Source organism: Rhinolophus ferrumequinum, chromosome 24 (genome assembly GCF_004115265.2).
Source record: "Rhinolophus ferrumequinum isolate MPI-CBG mRhiFer1 chromosome 24, mRhiFer1_v1.p, whole genome shotgun sequence".
NCBI lineage: Eukaryota > Metazoa > Chordata > Mammalia > Chiroptera > Rhinolophidae > Rhinolophus > Rhinolophus ferrumequinum.
The window spans coordinates 29877470-29891125 of NC_046307.1; the positions used below are offsets into that span (position 1 = coordinate 29877470).

At 45.7% G+C, this 13656-nt stretch overlaps 1 protein-coding gene across 1 annotated transcript in view; it reads right to left on the reverse strand.

The window, feature by feature from the left end:
• ATP10B (ATPase phospholipid transporting 10B (putative)) overlaps positions 1 to 13656 on the reverse strand; it is a 203633-nt gene that overhangs the window by 22797 nt on the left and 167180 nt on the right. Inside the window, exons 14-19 of the mRNA XM_033096782.1 lie at positions 12953 to 13062; positions 10941 to 11067; positions 8059 to 8243; positions 5430 to 5751; positions 2644 to 2720; positions 1218 to 1343 (exon numbers count right to left, since the gene is read on the reverse strand). Coding sequence (XP_032952673.1) covers positions 1218 to 1343; positions 2644 to 2720; positions 5430 to 5751; positions 8059 to 8243; positions 10941 to 11067; positions 12953 to 13062 — 947 coding nt within the window. The remainder of the gene's footprint in view (positions 1 to 1217; positions 1344 to 2643; positions 2721 to 5429; positions 5752 to 8058; positions 8244 to 10940; positions 11068 to 12952; positions 13063 to 13656) is intronic.

Below are 13656 nucleotides of genomic sequence, written 5' to 3' on the forward strand. Positions count from 1 at the left end.
TGGGGATTATTCAAAAATCAAAAGTCCTTGAACTCGATAATGAAAAGCCCAGGCCCTTGTTTCCTCCCTCAGCACAGCAATGCTACTGACTGCTTCCTATACCTACCGCTAATCAAGGCTTTTCAAACAAGAGCCCCTGACAGTTTTAAAGCTCAGCTGGTGTGGGCCTGCTTTAGACCCTCATCACAAGACAGAAATCAACATATTTTTTTAGGAGAAACAATATCTTCACATGATTGTGTTTGTATAGTGCTACGTGCATTCCAGAGCTCTGAAACTAAAGCCTCTTGATCATAGTTCTAGGGACAGAGAGTTATAGTCTCTTCATATTATTGATGAGAGGACCAAGGCTCAGAGAGGTTAAGTGACTTGTCCAAGTTCACACAGCGTGCTAGAGTCAGGCAAGACTAAAACCCAGATGACCTCCTTCTCCTCTAAACATTTTTGCCAATAGGAATTTCCTTCAGTGTCCTGACCTCTATGAACTCCCTGTTGGGAAACGATATGTAGGGTCTCAGGTGGAAGCCAAAGACTCTGTCCTAAACATTTACCTTTATTCTCCCAAGGGATAGGCTCTTGCATTCGGGTGGCGCTCTCTGGGGAGGGAATCTAAGAGAAAAGTCACACTAGTTCTTCAACGCCTCCTTTGCAGTCAGAAAATAAATCTCATCTATGAAGTCCCTCTAAGAGTAACAATAGCGGCACAATGAAAAAAAATAATGGCTAACTTTATGAGGGCAATGACTCCGTGCCAATCACTTTCTATACGAGCTCTCATTTAATCTTCATAGGCAATACATAACAAAGGCACTGTTACCAGCTCCATTTTACAGACGGCGGAACTAGGGTATGGGGCCATTACAAATACAGGAGCCTAAACTTGAACCAAATATGTGTGACTCCAGAGTCCATGTTTGTAACTACTCATGCTGCCTCCCAGGTGCCAGGTGCTTTTCATATGGGATCGCCAATCCTCACAATGACATCACAAAATAGATGGCGTTCGTCCCATTTTATCAAGGAAGAAATTGAGGCCCAGAGAAGTGCATTGTCGTGCCCAAGGTCACAGAGCTAGTAAGGGGCAGTGTTGGGATTCGAAATCTGGGTCCGCCTGACTCCTTCCCTCATGCCGAGATGCTTTGTCTGTCTACCACTGGGCAGAGCTGGTCCCCCGCTGACTCCCACGACCCAGGGTGGGGTCCCCATAGGCTGCTCACCACGTTCTTGTAGAAGTAGTACACCACCATCCTGGCCAGCCGCGTGTAACACCAGTGGCCGTGCACGAGCAGCAGCTTCTGGAGGTGCCTGAAGCGGGAGATGGCGAAGTCGCTGGACATGACGGCCTGAGAGGCAGAACACAGGCAGCAGCGTCCATCCATGGCTGCCAGTGCACCAAGGAGGCTCCCTTGAGGGCGGTGCTTTGCTCTGGGGCCACAGCTGGTAGGGTCTGAAAGGCCCTTTGAAATGATGGGGCTCTTTGGATTCTGACACCCCACCCTTTCCTCCGGGAAATCCAAACCTCACGAGATTTCATTAAGCGGAGGTCAAAAGGGGCCCAGTGGTCTCCTTTGGCCTTTCATCATTTATCCAATAAGCATTTATTGTGGCCCAGTCTATGTCAGGCACCATGCTAAGGATTCAGTGATTAACCAGAGAGTAGGGGCTTCCGGGCAAGTAATCTTTAAACCTCTGAACCCCTTTGGCCACCACCTGAGGCAGGCCATTCGCTCCACTCTCAGCTGGAATGTGTCTTCTGCCCTTGGGATTACTCAGAACAAGACACAGTTCCTAGTACTGTTAAGAAGATGAGGTTTGCACAATCCTGGTTATAGATCCTGGTATGAATCTTGGTCAGGCTGTTTAACCTCTCTCAGCCTCAGTTTCCTCATCTGAAAAAATGGAGTAACAATCCCTAATACACAGGGTTTTGGTGATTGTCAAAATTAATTGGGATCATAAATGTTGAAGCGCCTAATAGAATGCCGGCATAAGCTAGGTACTCAAAAGGTCGCAGTGTTTTTTCACCTTCACCAACAAATTCAGACAATGCCTACTGTCTGCACTGGTGGTGGGAATACAGTTGTTAATGGTTCAAAGACACACGTAGGGTCTGTTTTAATAGGAAGCATTAGCAGCTCAAGTTGGTATGCTTGTTCCAAGCTGGATTTTCAATAAGTTAGGTACACTATTGAAGTGTACCAAGCAATTTATAGGTCAATCTAGACATCAAGACTAAAAAGGCAATTAAGAAACGTTTTCAAGTGTCCTTATTTCTGGCACTGCTCATGGAGGGCATTGTAACTTTGGATGTCGGGGAAGGGTCTAGGGAGGAAAGCATGGAATCAGAGGAAGGCTTAGACTTCCCTGAATGGTTGGGTACTATGTGGCGTTAGAATACGGGTATCACCAGCTGTCTGTAAAAGGCCGGGCATCCTTTTGTCTCCCTGTGTTTTGAAGGACAGAGCTGCAGGGAGGTGGTGATGGGTGTTATGTATGTATAGATGGGAAGCCCCCTGTCTTTCAGATGATAATTCTGCAAAGCTCTCAGGGAGAATTTCCCCTAACACTGAGAAGAATGCCTTCACTCTCCAATAAGGATAGAGGAAAGTAAGGAAGAAAAATGACAGTTTAAGGGAACAGTACCTGCATGCCTTCCTGTCCAGATATTCCAATCCCAATATCAGCAGCTTGAATCATGCTTACGTCATTTGCTCCATCACCTGAAAGAAGAGAGGTCATGAGGTATCTTTATTCCTGGTCCAACTGCTGTGGGACCCTGAGTAGGGTTTTATACCAGTGGTTCTAAAGTGTTCCATTTATATATAATTGAATCCTTTAACATTGCTCTGGATAGTGCTATAGGAAAAGTCAATTGCTACAGTCTTTGGCTTGAGAGATGTCTTTTCTTCTTTGAACAAGAAGCCCTACTTTTTCTTTATCATTCAACAAATACTAAGCACAATGCTAGGTATTGGGAATACAATGGTGAATAAGTGAGGCTTGAGCAGTGCTTTACAGTTTACACAAAAAGCTTTCACAAATGCTATAATGGAGTTTACTGAGGAGCAAATGGAAAATGTGAGCAATATAGGACTCGGCCAGAGTAATCCAACTAGTGAAGGGACCCAGGAAAATTGGAACTGAGATCTGATCCCGAGGCTCAAACACCTTCCCCAACTCAGTTTAACATAAACTACTGACCATAGCAAGGCAGCGGGGCTGTTTGGACAGCTAAATCATCAGAGATAGTCAGTGATGTCCACGGACAGGGATGACATTCAGTTTAGTTTCTGAATATAGAAAACGGGGATTGACTAATTGTTTGGTTGAGCTACACGTAGTCACACTGAGTTCCCATCCAAATTTTTCTGTACTGATGGAGCAGTCCTATGTCTTTACTGTCCAATATGGAACCCACTAGCCGCTCTGACTATTGAAACGTGGCTGGTGAAATTCGATTTTGATTGTAAACTTAAATAGCCACAGATAGCTGGGTGGCACCTGTTTTGGACGGCACAGCTCTCTTCAGCGAGGCCTTCCCCACACACCTGGCTCTTCCTAACGCTTTATCTTTGAGGCTAGAGTTGAGCAGACTTTTTCTGTAAAGGGCCAAAGGGTAAATATTTTAGGCTTTGTGAGCCAAGTAGCAAAACTGAACACCTGTCCTTACATTTAGAAAAATAAAAACCATCCTCAGCATCCCTATAAAAACACGCAGTGGGCTGGATTCCGCCTGTGGACCGTGGTTTGTAGACGGTATTGCCTTCATCTCCTGACCTCACCTCTTTTACCGGGAGGCTCTCATACTAATCTGCAACTACATTTCTACTAGACATGGTAGAAAATACGGAATTGGGGGAAGAGAATTTTCTTCCTCTAATTATTTGGCAACAAAATTGATTGATCTTAAAAATTTTGTCATTAGAAGTAGCCATGATTCTCATAATGATTTTTTTCTTGATAGCAGAGCAATGCATACTTTTAATCTTCCCCAGGGCAGAACAAATCCACCCGTTAACCTCTTCTGTTAGCAGACCCGTAGGAGTAGAGGTGTACAATCATGCTATTTCTCGCCCTGTTGGTTTTGTTTCTGTTGCTATAGGAGTGAAGTCAATCTCTTACCTCAGGGAATTAATCCTGGTCTATTGACTCGTGTGTGTCTGAAGTTTTGAAGAGGATAATTCAGGGGAATGAAATTAGAATGCAGTCCTTAAAACTCTGCTGCCTGTATTCTAGCTATCTCCATTCCCCACCCTCCCCCCTTTTTTAACTGCTTTTACCTGAAGACCAGGAGAAAAAAACAATCTATAATAAGCCTCTTATTTGGAATTCCAGGAAAGAAAATATCTTCTTCCCATGTCTGTATAGAGGAAGAGAACCAGGAACTATCTGTAAGAATGTCCACAGATGAATGCAGTCGTTACTGTATTCTTGGTATGTGCTGAGTGTAGAATGAAATGGTGAATAAGACTGACATTGTCCCTCTACACAAAGAACTAATGGTCTCCTGAGCAGGCCATAGAAAGCATGACAGTACTTTGGAGTTTTGAAGGCTGTGTGCTGCGGGAGCTCCCAGAGAAAAGGAATGTTAGAAGAAGGAGGGTTTTACAGAGGAAGCAGCTGGTGCTAAGGCTTGGAAGTGAGACATATAGGACAAAGCTCATGGAGAACAGGAAGCAGTTTCATTTGGTTGGAACGTGGAGTGCTGACTATTGGGGAGAGGAAGGAAGGTGGCTGTGGTGAGAAAGATGGCTGGAGGGTTAATGGAGACCAGATCATGAAGATTTTTGTAAATCACGTTTGGTTGTTCCTGGAAGGTTTGCAGTAAGTACAATTTTCATTTATCTGTCTCATCCATGATTAAAATGTAGTTTCCTATGAAGAATTCTTCATTAACCAACAAGCCAGCCCTTAATTGAATGTATGCTTTGTGCTGGGCCTTCTGTTTAGGAAAGAATATACAAAATTAAATATGGGACAGGTCCAGTTTGTAAAATCTCCCCACCAGCCATCAACACTCAGCAGAATATCAAATGCACAAACACCTGAGGTTCAGTATTATGCCATGTGTTAAGTACTGAAGGGGCAGTGGAAATGGTTTATGCCCCAGAATTGAACTGGCTCAGTGTATGTCATTGAGCTACCTGGGTGTTCTGAATTTGAGGTCCCTCTTGGCTTTGTCCTCCATCTAAGTCCTGTTTCTCCTTAGCTGACCTGCTAATCCTGAGAACTTTGATTCACTCTCCCACGCTGCTTAGCTTCTGCTTCATCTCCTTCATCTTGATTGTCACTGTGAACTCTTTGCCTCTAAGACAGTGATCCTCAGCCTAAGCATCTTGACTTTGATACCTGATCCCCCACCTCTGATCCAGGCCTCTTGCCGGATCAGCCTTGCCAAGCCGCCACCCACATCTCAGAATGACGGGTACCTATGGAAAGGGTCATGACGCTCAACTTGTCTCGCACCAGCTTGACTATCATCTTCTTCTGGAGGGGGGTGGAGCGGCAGCACAGGACAGACCGGCAGTACTGAGTCAACTCCAGAAATGTTTTCTCCAGCTTTCCCTGGAAAATGGCGTTCAGTGTCTTCCCATCAATGACCAATCCAACTTCTGGCACTGTAGCTCCTGAGGTGGGGGGAGGTGTCTCAGAAGGTAGGCGGAACCCAAAGAACTTGCGGTCTGGCTGCCGTGGTCCATGACATTGCTTTACCTCTTCCAATACACAGTTGAGGATAGACTCACAGGTTTCCTAAAAAGAGTCAGAATAATAAACTTGGGATTAGTACGCAATGTTGGAAACGTAGGTTGGCAATCTCCTTGTGTACTTTAGCAAAACAGTTATAAAACTGTACCCACCACAAAACTCTACCCACCTAGGAATGATTACCTAGGAATCATTCCCTTATTTCACATTTCTCTGTAGTATTTCAAACAGCATCAAAGCAATATTAATTTGGAATCAAATTAATGGCCCGAAGAGGAAGGACTGGTTGGGAATGGGAACGGAAATGGCTCAGCAACATAGGGACTAACACGGGGATGGTATAAGAGAATACGTAACACTAATCTGATGGTAAACAACAACACGTCATGCTGGTATAACGTGTTCTATTTCTTACAGGTCATTTCAGTTCTTCTCTGTTCCTCAGAATATTTCTTGACATGACCCCTTCCAGGGATGGGTTAGTAATTCTTTCATCTTATAGATGCACACCCTGAGGTCTAGATAGGTCCTCTAACCTGTTTATAGCTTTAAGATGCACAACAAGGAAACGGTAGCCCTAAATAAATTTATAATGAATTAGGCAGATTAAAACTGAATATGTAATTACATTAAACCGGTTTAAATAAATCTGAGATTTAGGACGGATTTCCCCAGTTTCTGTTTGAACATATCTAGGTACCTACACCTTTTCCCCACACCAGAGGATGAAGAAGACTCATCTTACCGGTTCAGTGGGCCCAGGTGTGTGGGCAGGCCCTACCATCCATTGGAAGGCCTTGGGCAGCTTTAAAAGAGTTGACAGTGACTGAACTCACCATGGAGTGTGGCCCACTGTTCCTTAGGAACTTTGACTAATTAATGAGCAAGCATCTTCAGCTTCCTACCGGAAGGCATTGAATTTAACAACCTACAGACACCCACTCCACCCCACCCTGGCTGACTCACAGATTTTCGAGATTCTTCTTTTGGAATCACCTGGAGGGAAATGATCATTGCAAGCAAAATTTCCTTTGTCAGTGGGGCAGGCAGACATCAACACGATTACAGAGATCAAGCACTCAAGCAAGATGCAAATTACTTTCTCTCCTAAGTGTAATATTAACGTCATATATTTCCCTGAGATTATTTTCATTTTGAAAATTCATTGGGGTTTAATCTAATCATAGCATAATCTGTGTACCTGACAGGAAAGTGAATGCTTTTTCCAATTCATGTGAAGGGCCTCAGGCACTTTCCATTAGTTTATACTACCTTTTTTTTTTTTTTTTTTTTTAATATGTGTATATGGATTCTTCATGGAATAAAAACTAACTTTAAACTTTGGAAACTTCTATTCTGGGTCAAGATCAGCGTCAGGCAAAATTGAAAGTGTGAGATTCTATCACCCCTCAGCCTCTTTTTCAGTGCCTGTCTCTCCCTTTCCCGACTTCCTCTTCTCCATCCTTCTCCCCATGGCATGCTCTAGGTCTCCACCCCTGTAACACAGTGCTTTCTGTGTTAACACTCCACCTCTGATCCAATCTCTTCTGATGATGGCAGCATACAACTCAATGCCCACTTCCCATATTCATCAGCCAAGAAGCCGGTGGTAGTTTACTTTCTGCAGTTTGCACTGTGAAAACAGATTTTTCCTTCCAAATATAAAATTGTTACAACTTTGAATACATTTCTTCAGACTGTACACAGTCCTTTCTCCAAACCTTGCTCCCTGTCATCCACAACCTATTTGGGCTGAACAATCACCGTTTTAGAACTTTGCTTATCTCTTTCTCTCTCCCATCCCATCAAAATGTACTGGTCTCATGGGTCATTCCCTTCAGGTTTCATTTTGTGGCAAACCAATTTGACTTACTAATTGGAGCTGGAATTTTAAACTCAGAATAATTTCAATTGAATCGTTCGTTTTCAATGGATGAGTTAATCTAAAGTATAATAAACCAACGATTGAGGTTCTGTGAGCAAACAGTATGGCAAGCAGTACTAGCCTGTGGGAGAACAGCATTCTAGACTCAGTCAACCATAAACTACATGGGTGACCCTGGGCAGGTGACTCAGCCTCAGTGGTCTTCAGTTTCCTCATCTGTAGAATGGGGAGACTGGGCCTAAGGTGGAATTCGAGAGAGGCAACACTTTCTAATATGTAGTGCTGGACATAATGTAAATATACTGGTCAACCATGTATTGGGACGAGGTAGAGGATGACTTCCAGGGCCCTCTGAGCTCTGAGATTTGGGGTAGGGGTGCTTCCCCGCATACCCAAATCCCACCCATAAGCCTGTTTCCTGCTGGCCTAGGGGGTACTCTGCATGGGCCCAGAAACTTTGGCCTCACCTGACTTTCTGTGTTAATGGAGTAAACAGTGTCGGTCTGATGTAACAGTCTGCAGGAGTAGGCAATATTGACTGCTGTCTCCTGCTTATCTCCAGTCAAGACCCAGAGCTGGATCCCAGCTTCCCGCAGAGCAGCGACTGTGTCTGGAACTCCTTCCTGTAGCCGGTCCTCGATCCCAGTGGCTCCTGGAGTGATCAAGGACACCAGGGATCCCATTTATCGTGAAAAAGTAGCGGCTTAATTTCCCCAAAGCCCGATCAAGCCAGGCAAAGATTATGAAGCATCTTCCATGTTCTAGGCTGTGGAAAGCACCCAGGATACAGCAGGGGAATAAACAGAGCTGGCCCCTACCCTCTCAGGGCTTAAGGCCTGTTGAATGAGGATTTATAACTGAGCTGTGCGAGGAGAGAAGCCCAGGGTGCCACGTGAATGTATACCAGGAGAACATCTCACAGAGCCTGGTCAGGGCGCGAAGGGATTTATGTGACAGCCAAGAAAGCTATGACAGGGACTTAGGCTGGAGAGCGACAGGATCACTTTTGACTTTTAAGAAGACCATTCTAGAGAATGGACTAAAGTTTGGAGGAAGGAGGATGAATTCAGGACTAACAGTTGGAGGCTGAACAGGAGAGCTGACGGCATAGAGGAAATGGGAGTGGAGAGACTGAAATCTTTGCTCGGCAACTGATCACAGCAGAATTAACAGAGACTCAGGTTTTTGACACTATGGTTGGAAGCAATTAAACATGCAGAGTCCATAATTTTTGAATCATCTCAAGCTTTGCACCAACCCTGATGAATATATACCCAAATATTGAATAGTCGCTCAGCGATTAAGCAAAAATAAAACAGCACTGAAATTGAGACTCATTTCAGATCACAGACGAATGGCTACCCATTTCACTCTGGGCAGGGGCAAGGCATTTCATTTCTTTTAATAATTCCGAATGACAATAGGTTGGCAAAGCAGTTACGCGGGATGCATAGTGAAAAGGTCATTTTACGTTGGGGGACTGAGCGTGAATGCAAGGCAGCTTTGTAATGGCATGGCAGTTTCTTGGTGGCAAGATGAAATCTCTTCCCCAAGCCCTCTTCTTCCCAAGCCACCCTGAAGGAAGAAAAACCACCTCACTATCCCGAAATGTGCCTGTTTTCTATTTGAGGCCCAAACACGCAGGTAAACAACCCCAGGAAGAGCGATGGTGCGAGCCTCGTCTTTCCCTCCAAGGGTTAGCCCGGAGGGTGAGACGCTGAAGCTGATTTATATTACAGGGCAGCAGAGTGAAGGGGAGAGGAGGCAAAACACATTTATTTGTGTGAAAGAGAAAATGAAACAGGAAGGCTGTGAAAGCGTTTCCCAGCCAAGGAAGCTGACAGGTCCTGACAAGTGTGTTCTCTTTCGTGCAGGACCAGCTGAGGAGCATTTCTCACCCCGAGATCAGTGCTCCCCCAAACAAAGGAAACCTCAGGGGGCAAGGACGGGGTCAGTGCCCTAGTGGGATGACACTATGGTGGCCTGGTGCGGTGGGATAGAGCTGTCTGGTCTAGCTGTCCTCTGGTTCCTGTTAACGTGAGTTTCCGTGGCCAGCTTTCAAGGAGGCCTGTGAGGCAGCGGGAAAAGGCCCCTCAGTCAAAACACAGGAAACAAAAGGCTGGAGGAGGTGGGGAGCAAAACTCTTGTCACCCGTCTTACCAAATCAGGCTGCTAGCTTTATATACAAAGGGAAGACTTTTTTATTGCAGTGACACTGGGTCTTTCCCCATGCACCTGGCCTGGCTGGGCCGCTGGGAGGAGTGTGTTTTATCCAGAGGAGGAGCTAAGGCTCAGAGGGGTGCGGGGATGTGTCCCTGGGCACACAGCAAAACTTGGCCCTCGTCTCCAGCTCAGCATTGCCTTCCAAGATGAAAGAAAGCTCCTGTCATGTGGCCAGTGTGTGCATCCTGTTCCCACATGGCCTTTCCTAGATTTTGCTCTTGAGCTTTGAGGGGATTAATCCTGATACATAAAGTCTCCCTCCCCCTTCTCCCTCGACAATGCTTTACATCCAACAGAAATATAACACTGTCATTTAACTGTGGTCTCCATGCTTCTCATTGTTCCCCCAGCGTATCAATCAATCTAACTTCTATATAGCAGCAGCATGAGTAATTTTCCTAAAGCATAAATCTATCCCTGCTTTCACTCCCTTCCCCTCTCCAAATGTTTAGCATGTGATTTACATGTCCCTTCATAATTTGGGTCCTGCCGACCTCTCACCCACATCGTTTCTCCCCCACACTCGTGGTCCAGCCATGGCGGACCTCTGAGTTAGCAGCTGGCCCAGGCTTTCTCCCTTCCTTCTACCTGGAACACTCTCCCCTTGGCCTGAGCAGAAGCTCCTCTTCTCCATTTAGTTCTGGCCTTCTCACACCCTCCTTGGTCCCAGGCGAGGCTGGCACTTTCTACTTTGTGCCTCCATCCTACCCGGTATACCTTCCAGCCCAGCCCTCATCACACTGTTGAAATTACTTGTTTAATCATCCAGTTTCCTCATTAGACTCTAATTCTGGGAGTGCAGGGCCTGGGGCTCTTGTTCCCTGTTGTAGCTCCAGTGCCCACCATGCTACTTGGCACACAATAAACATTTGGTCGAGTGAAGGAGAAGCAACCAAAGTCCTAGGCTTCATCCAGGAGGGTGCTGGATGCTCCTGCCTAAGGAAGCTGCGTGTGGAGTCTGGGTTGGTTATTGGCACAAACCTTTTGAGCCAAATACCTGGAAGGGCACCCAGGGAAGGTTCCTAATTGAGACACATTTGTAGCAGTGTCAGAATCAGGGCCAAGAACTCCTTTTCTAGGTTGTAGCATTCCTATTTTTCATTTAATGAGACTTATTTTTAGCTACCGAGTAAGGTGAGTTGATTCTCCAGGCGCTGTGCGGTCTCCATCAGAAGCTCATCTCGGTTGTCAAGGGACGCCTCGGCCTCACGCCGGAAACTGGCCCATCGCTGGAAGTCCTCTTCACTGACAACCTACGGGACAGGAACAGGCTCATTCACAGCTCTGGGTGTATCCCTCCTCCTTCCCACGTGCTGGGCCTCCTACGGGCCTGTTTGAACTTCACTGCACTATTAGATGGGGCTTTCTCCTCAATGATCATTTTTTCTGGACTCTGTGAAGGATTGATCTTCATATTATATTATCACCAAACATCCGTTGAGCCGCTGCCCCACTAGAGATACAGCAGTGATCAACAGACAAGATCCCTGCATGCCTGGGCTTGATGCTACTGGAGGGTGAGAGACATTATCCAAGTAACAATTTAGAAGAACAGGTCATTTCAAGGAGTTCTATACAGAAAATAAAGGGGGTGATATGATGAAGTGTGACGGGGTAAGGTGATGATAGCTGTTGGGGAGAGGGGCTGTTTCATTTGGACCTTCCGATCTCTTAGACAAGGTGACGTGCAAGTTGAGATCCAATGATGAGAAACGTTCAGTTATGGGGCGGGGCAAGTGAAACAGCAATGAACTTGGCTTTCTTCCTTGACCACACCAGCTAGCTGAAGGATGGGGAGCCAGGTAGAGAGGAACCAGCCATGAGGCTGGAAAGGTAAGCAGCAGCCTGCTCTTGCACAGCCTGGGAGACTGCTCTACCAGCTATTGGAGGTGGTGCCCCAAAGCTTGAAGAATCCAACTAGAGGTCATGTCTCCCTCCCTGGGAGTCCCACAGCACCTTTAGACCCCGCCGTTGGCATTACATGCATATTGCCTCTTATAGCAATGAATGGTTCTTTTGTCCAAGCATCAAATATTCCTAGGTTTTTCCTCGGTGCATGGCAGCATAGGGAAAACCAAGGGGACACAGGTAGGCCTTTCACTGTTGTAGAATTCACAGTCTTCGGAGAGACAGAGAAATAGGCACAATCATTTCAGTGGAAAATAGAAGGTGGTAAGGGTATAATTATAATGTACAGAGTAGTAAGCACTGTTAGCGTGCGCTGGACGTGTGTTACTTTCGTTAACTTCCAGGACAACTGTATGACGTAGGGGCATTAGCATCATTTTACAGATAAGAAAATCCGAAACTAAGAAGGGTGAAGAAACTTCTCCAAGGTCACGCAACAGATAAGTGATGAGATGGGACTTGTACCTAGGTGGGGCTGGCTTTAAAGTGCGTGCCCTTAACTGCTATGCTGCACTAAGCACCATCAAAGAGATGAAGAGCGATGGGGATTTATGGAGGAGAACTAAATCTAGCCATCATAGCTCCCCTACCTGATTTCAGATGCTTCATTAGATGGCCCTGCTCTGGGATTCATAGCTCTCTTTGCCTGCCTCCCGTGCAGGGACTTCCAAGTCAAAGACCTGGAGGACATGGGTAATCTGCAGGACTAGAGCTGGGCCGAGGGCAAGGCTATAGGGAATGGTAGGGGGTGTGACCAACCGCAGAACACGGCGGAGCACAATCCTCATCAAAGGGATCAGAGGCTACAGGGCTGTAGCCATTTGCTGCCATTCACGAATGGAGACCCAGTTTGCCAGATCCTCTAAATTTTCCAGAGAAACCAGAAATCAAGAGTTGTATGTGATCACATAAAATCGCCCACATTTAAAATCTATGCAAATAATGCAAAATTTAAAAGGATACTCTGAAGGCAAAATCTTAACATTAAAAGTTGTGCGTTATGGTTACCAATGATATACACAATGAAAAGCAGGAAACCACAAAACCACACGGATATGGAACCTTGCCATTCAGATTTCTGCCCCAGCAAAACTGTCCAAGTCATGGGCCTCTGCAGTGAGTCAAAATAGCCAATTTTGAAAATATTAAAGCAACCAACATTAAAGGTCTTAGAAAAGACAGAATCAGGGTTGAAGCCTTTCCGCTCCTCACTGAGGAATTTGTTCTTACCTTCTTGGCAATGCATAGTGTTCGAAGTCCATCTCTCGCGTACAAGTCTAGATGCTTCTGGGTCCGGGCTCGGATTTTCCTCACCTTCTTTTCTACATCCGTCTCCGTCACTGAAATAGTCGTTGCCCACCATGAGGTCATGCACAAATGCTTAGGGGATCCTTGTTCCTAACACTGAAATCTTTAGAGAAGGAATCCCCTTCTGGCCCTTCCCCGGAAATATGGAGGAGCTCTCCTGGCTGTCTGAGTGCCCAGGAAGGCGATAACTCCAGGAGGCCTTCACTTGTCTACTCTCCATAGCTGATAATCAAAAGCCTGGCTGAGAATAGTACTGTTTCAGGAGGGTAGGTGGTCTGTGAGGTATTGTTCCCAAGTATCTGTTTGCATCCGAATTACTTGGGAAGTTCAACAAATAATAGAGTTTCCCAGGCCCAGTTGAAGACTTGCGGAACCAGGGACCAGGAATCTGACTCTTTATTATTACCTAAGGTGCTTCCTTTGGATCCAGTTTAGCCCTGGGTGACCAACAGTTTGCTAAGTGTTAGGCTATCCATCATCTTCTCTGTCATCTACTTCAGTCCTTCGAGCAAATTAGGTCCCAAGACGGCTATGGACCTGAATCTCATTGCTAAGTTGTTCACCCAATAGGGTTTGCTGAGTCACGCTTTCTTTCTACACAACAAATGGTCTTAGAAGAAAAAAAA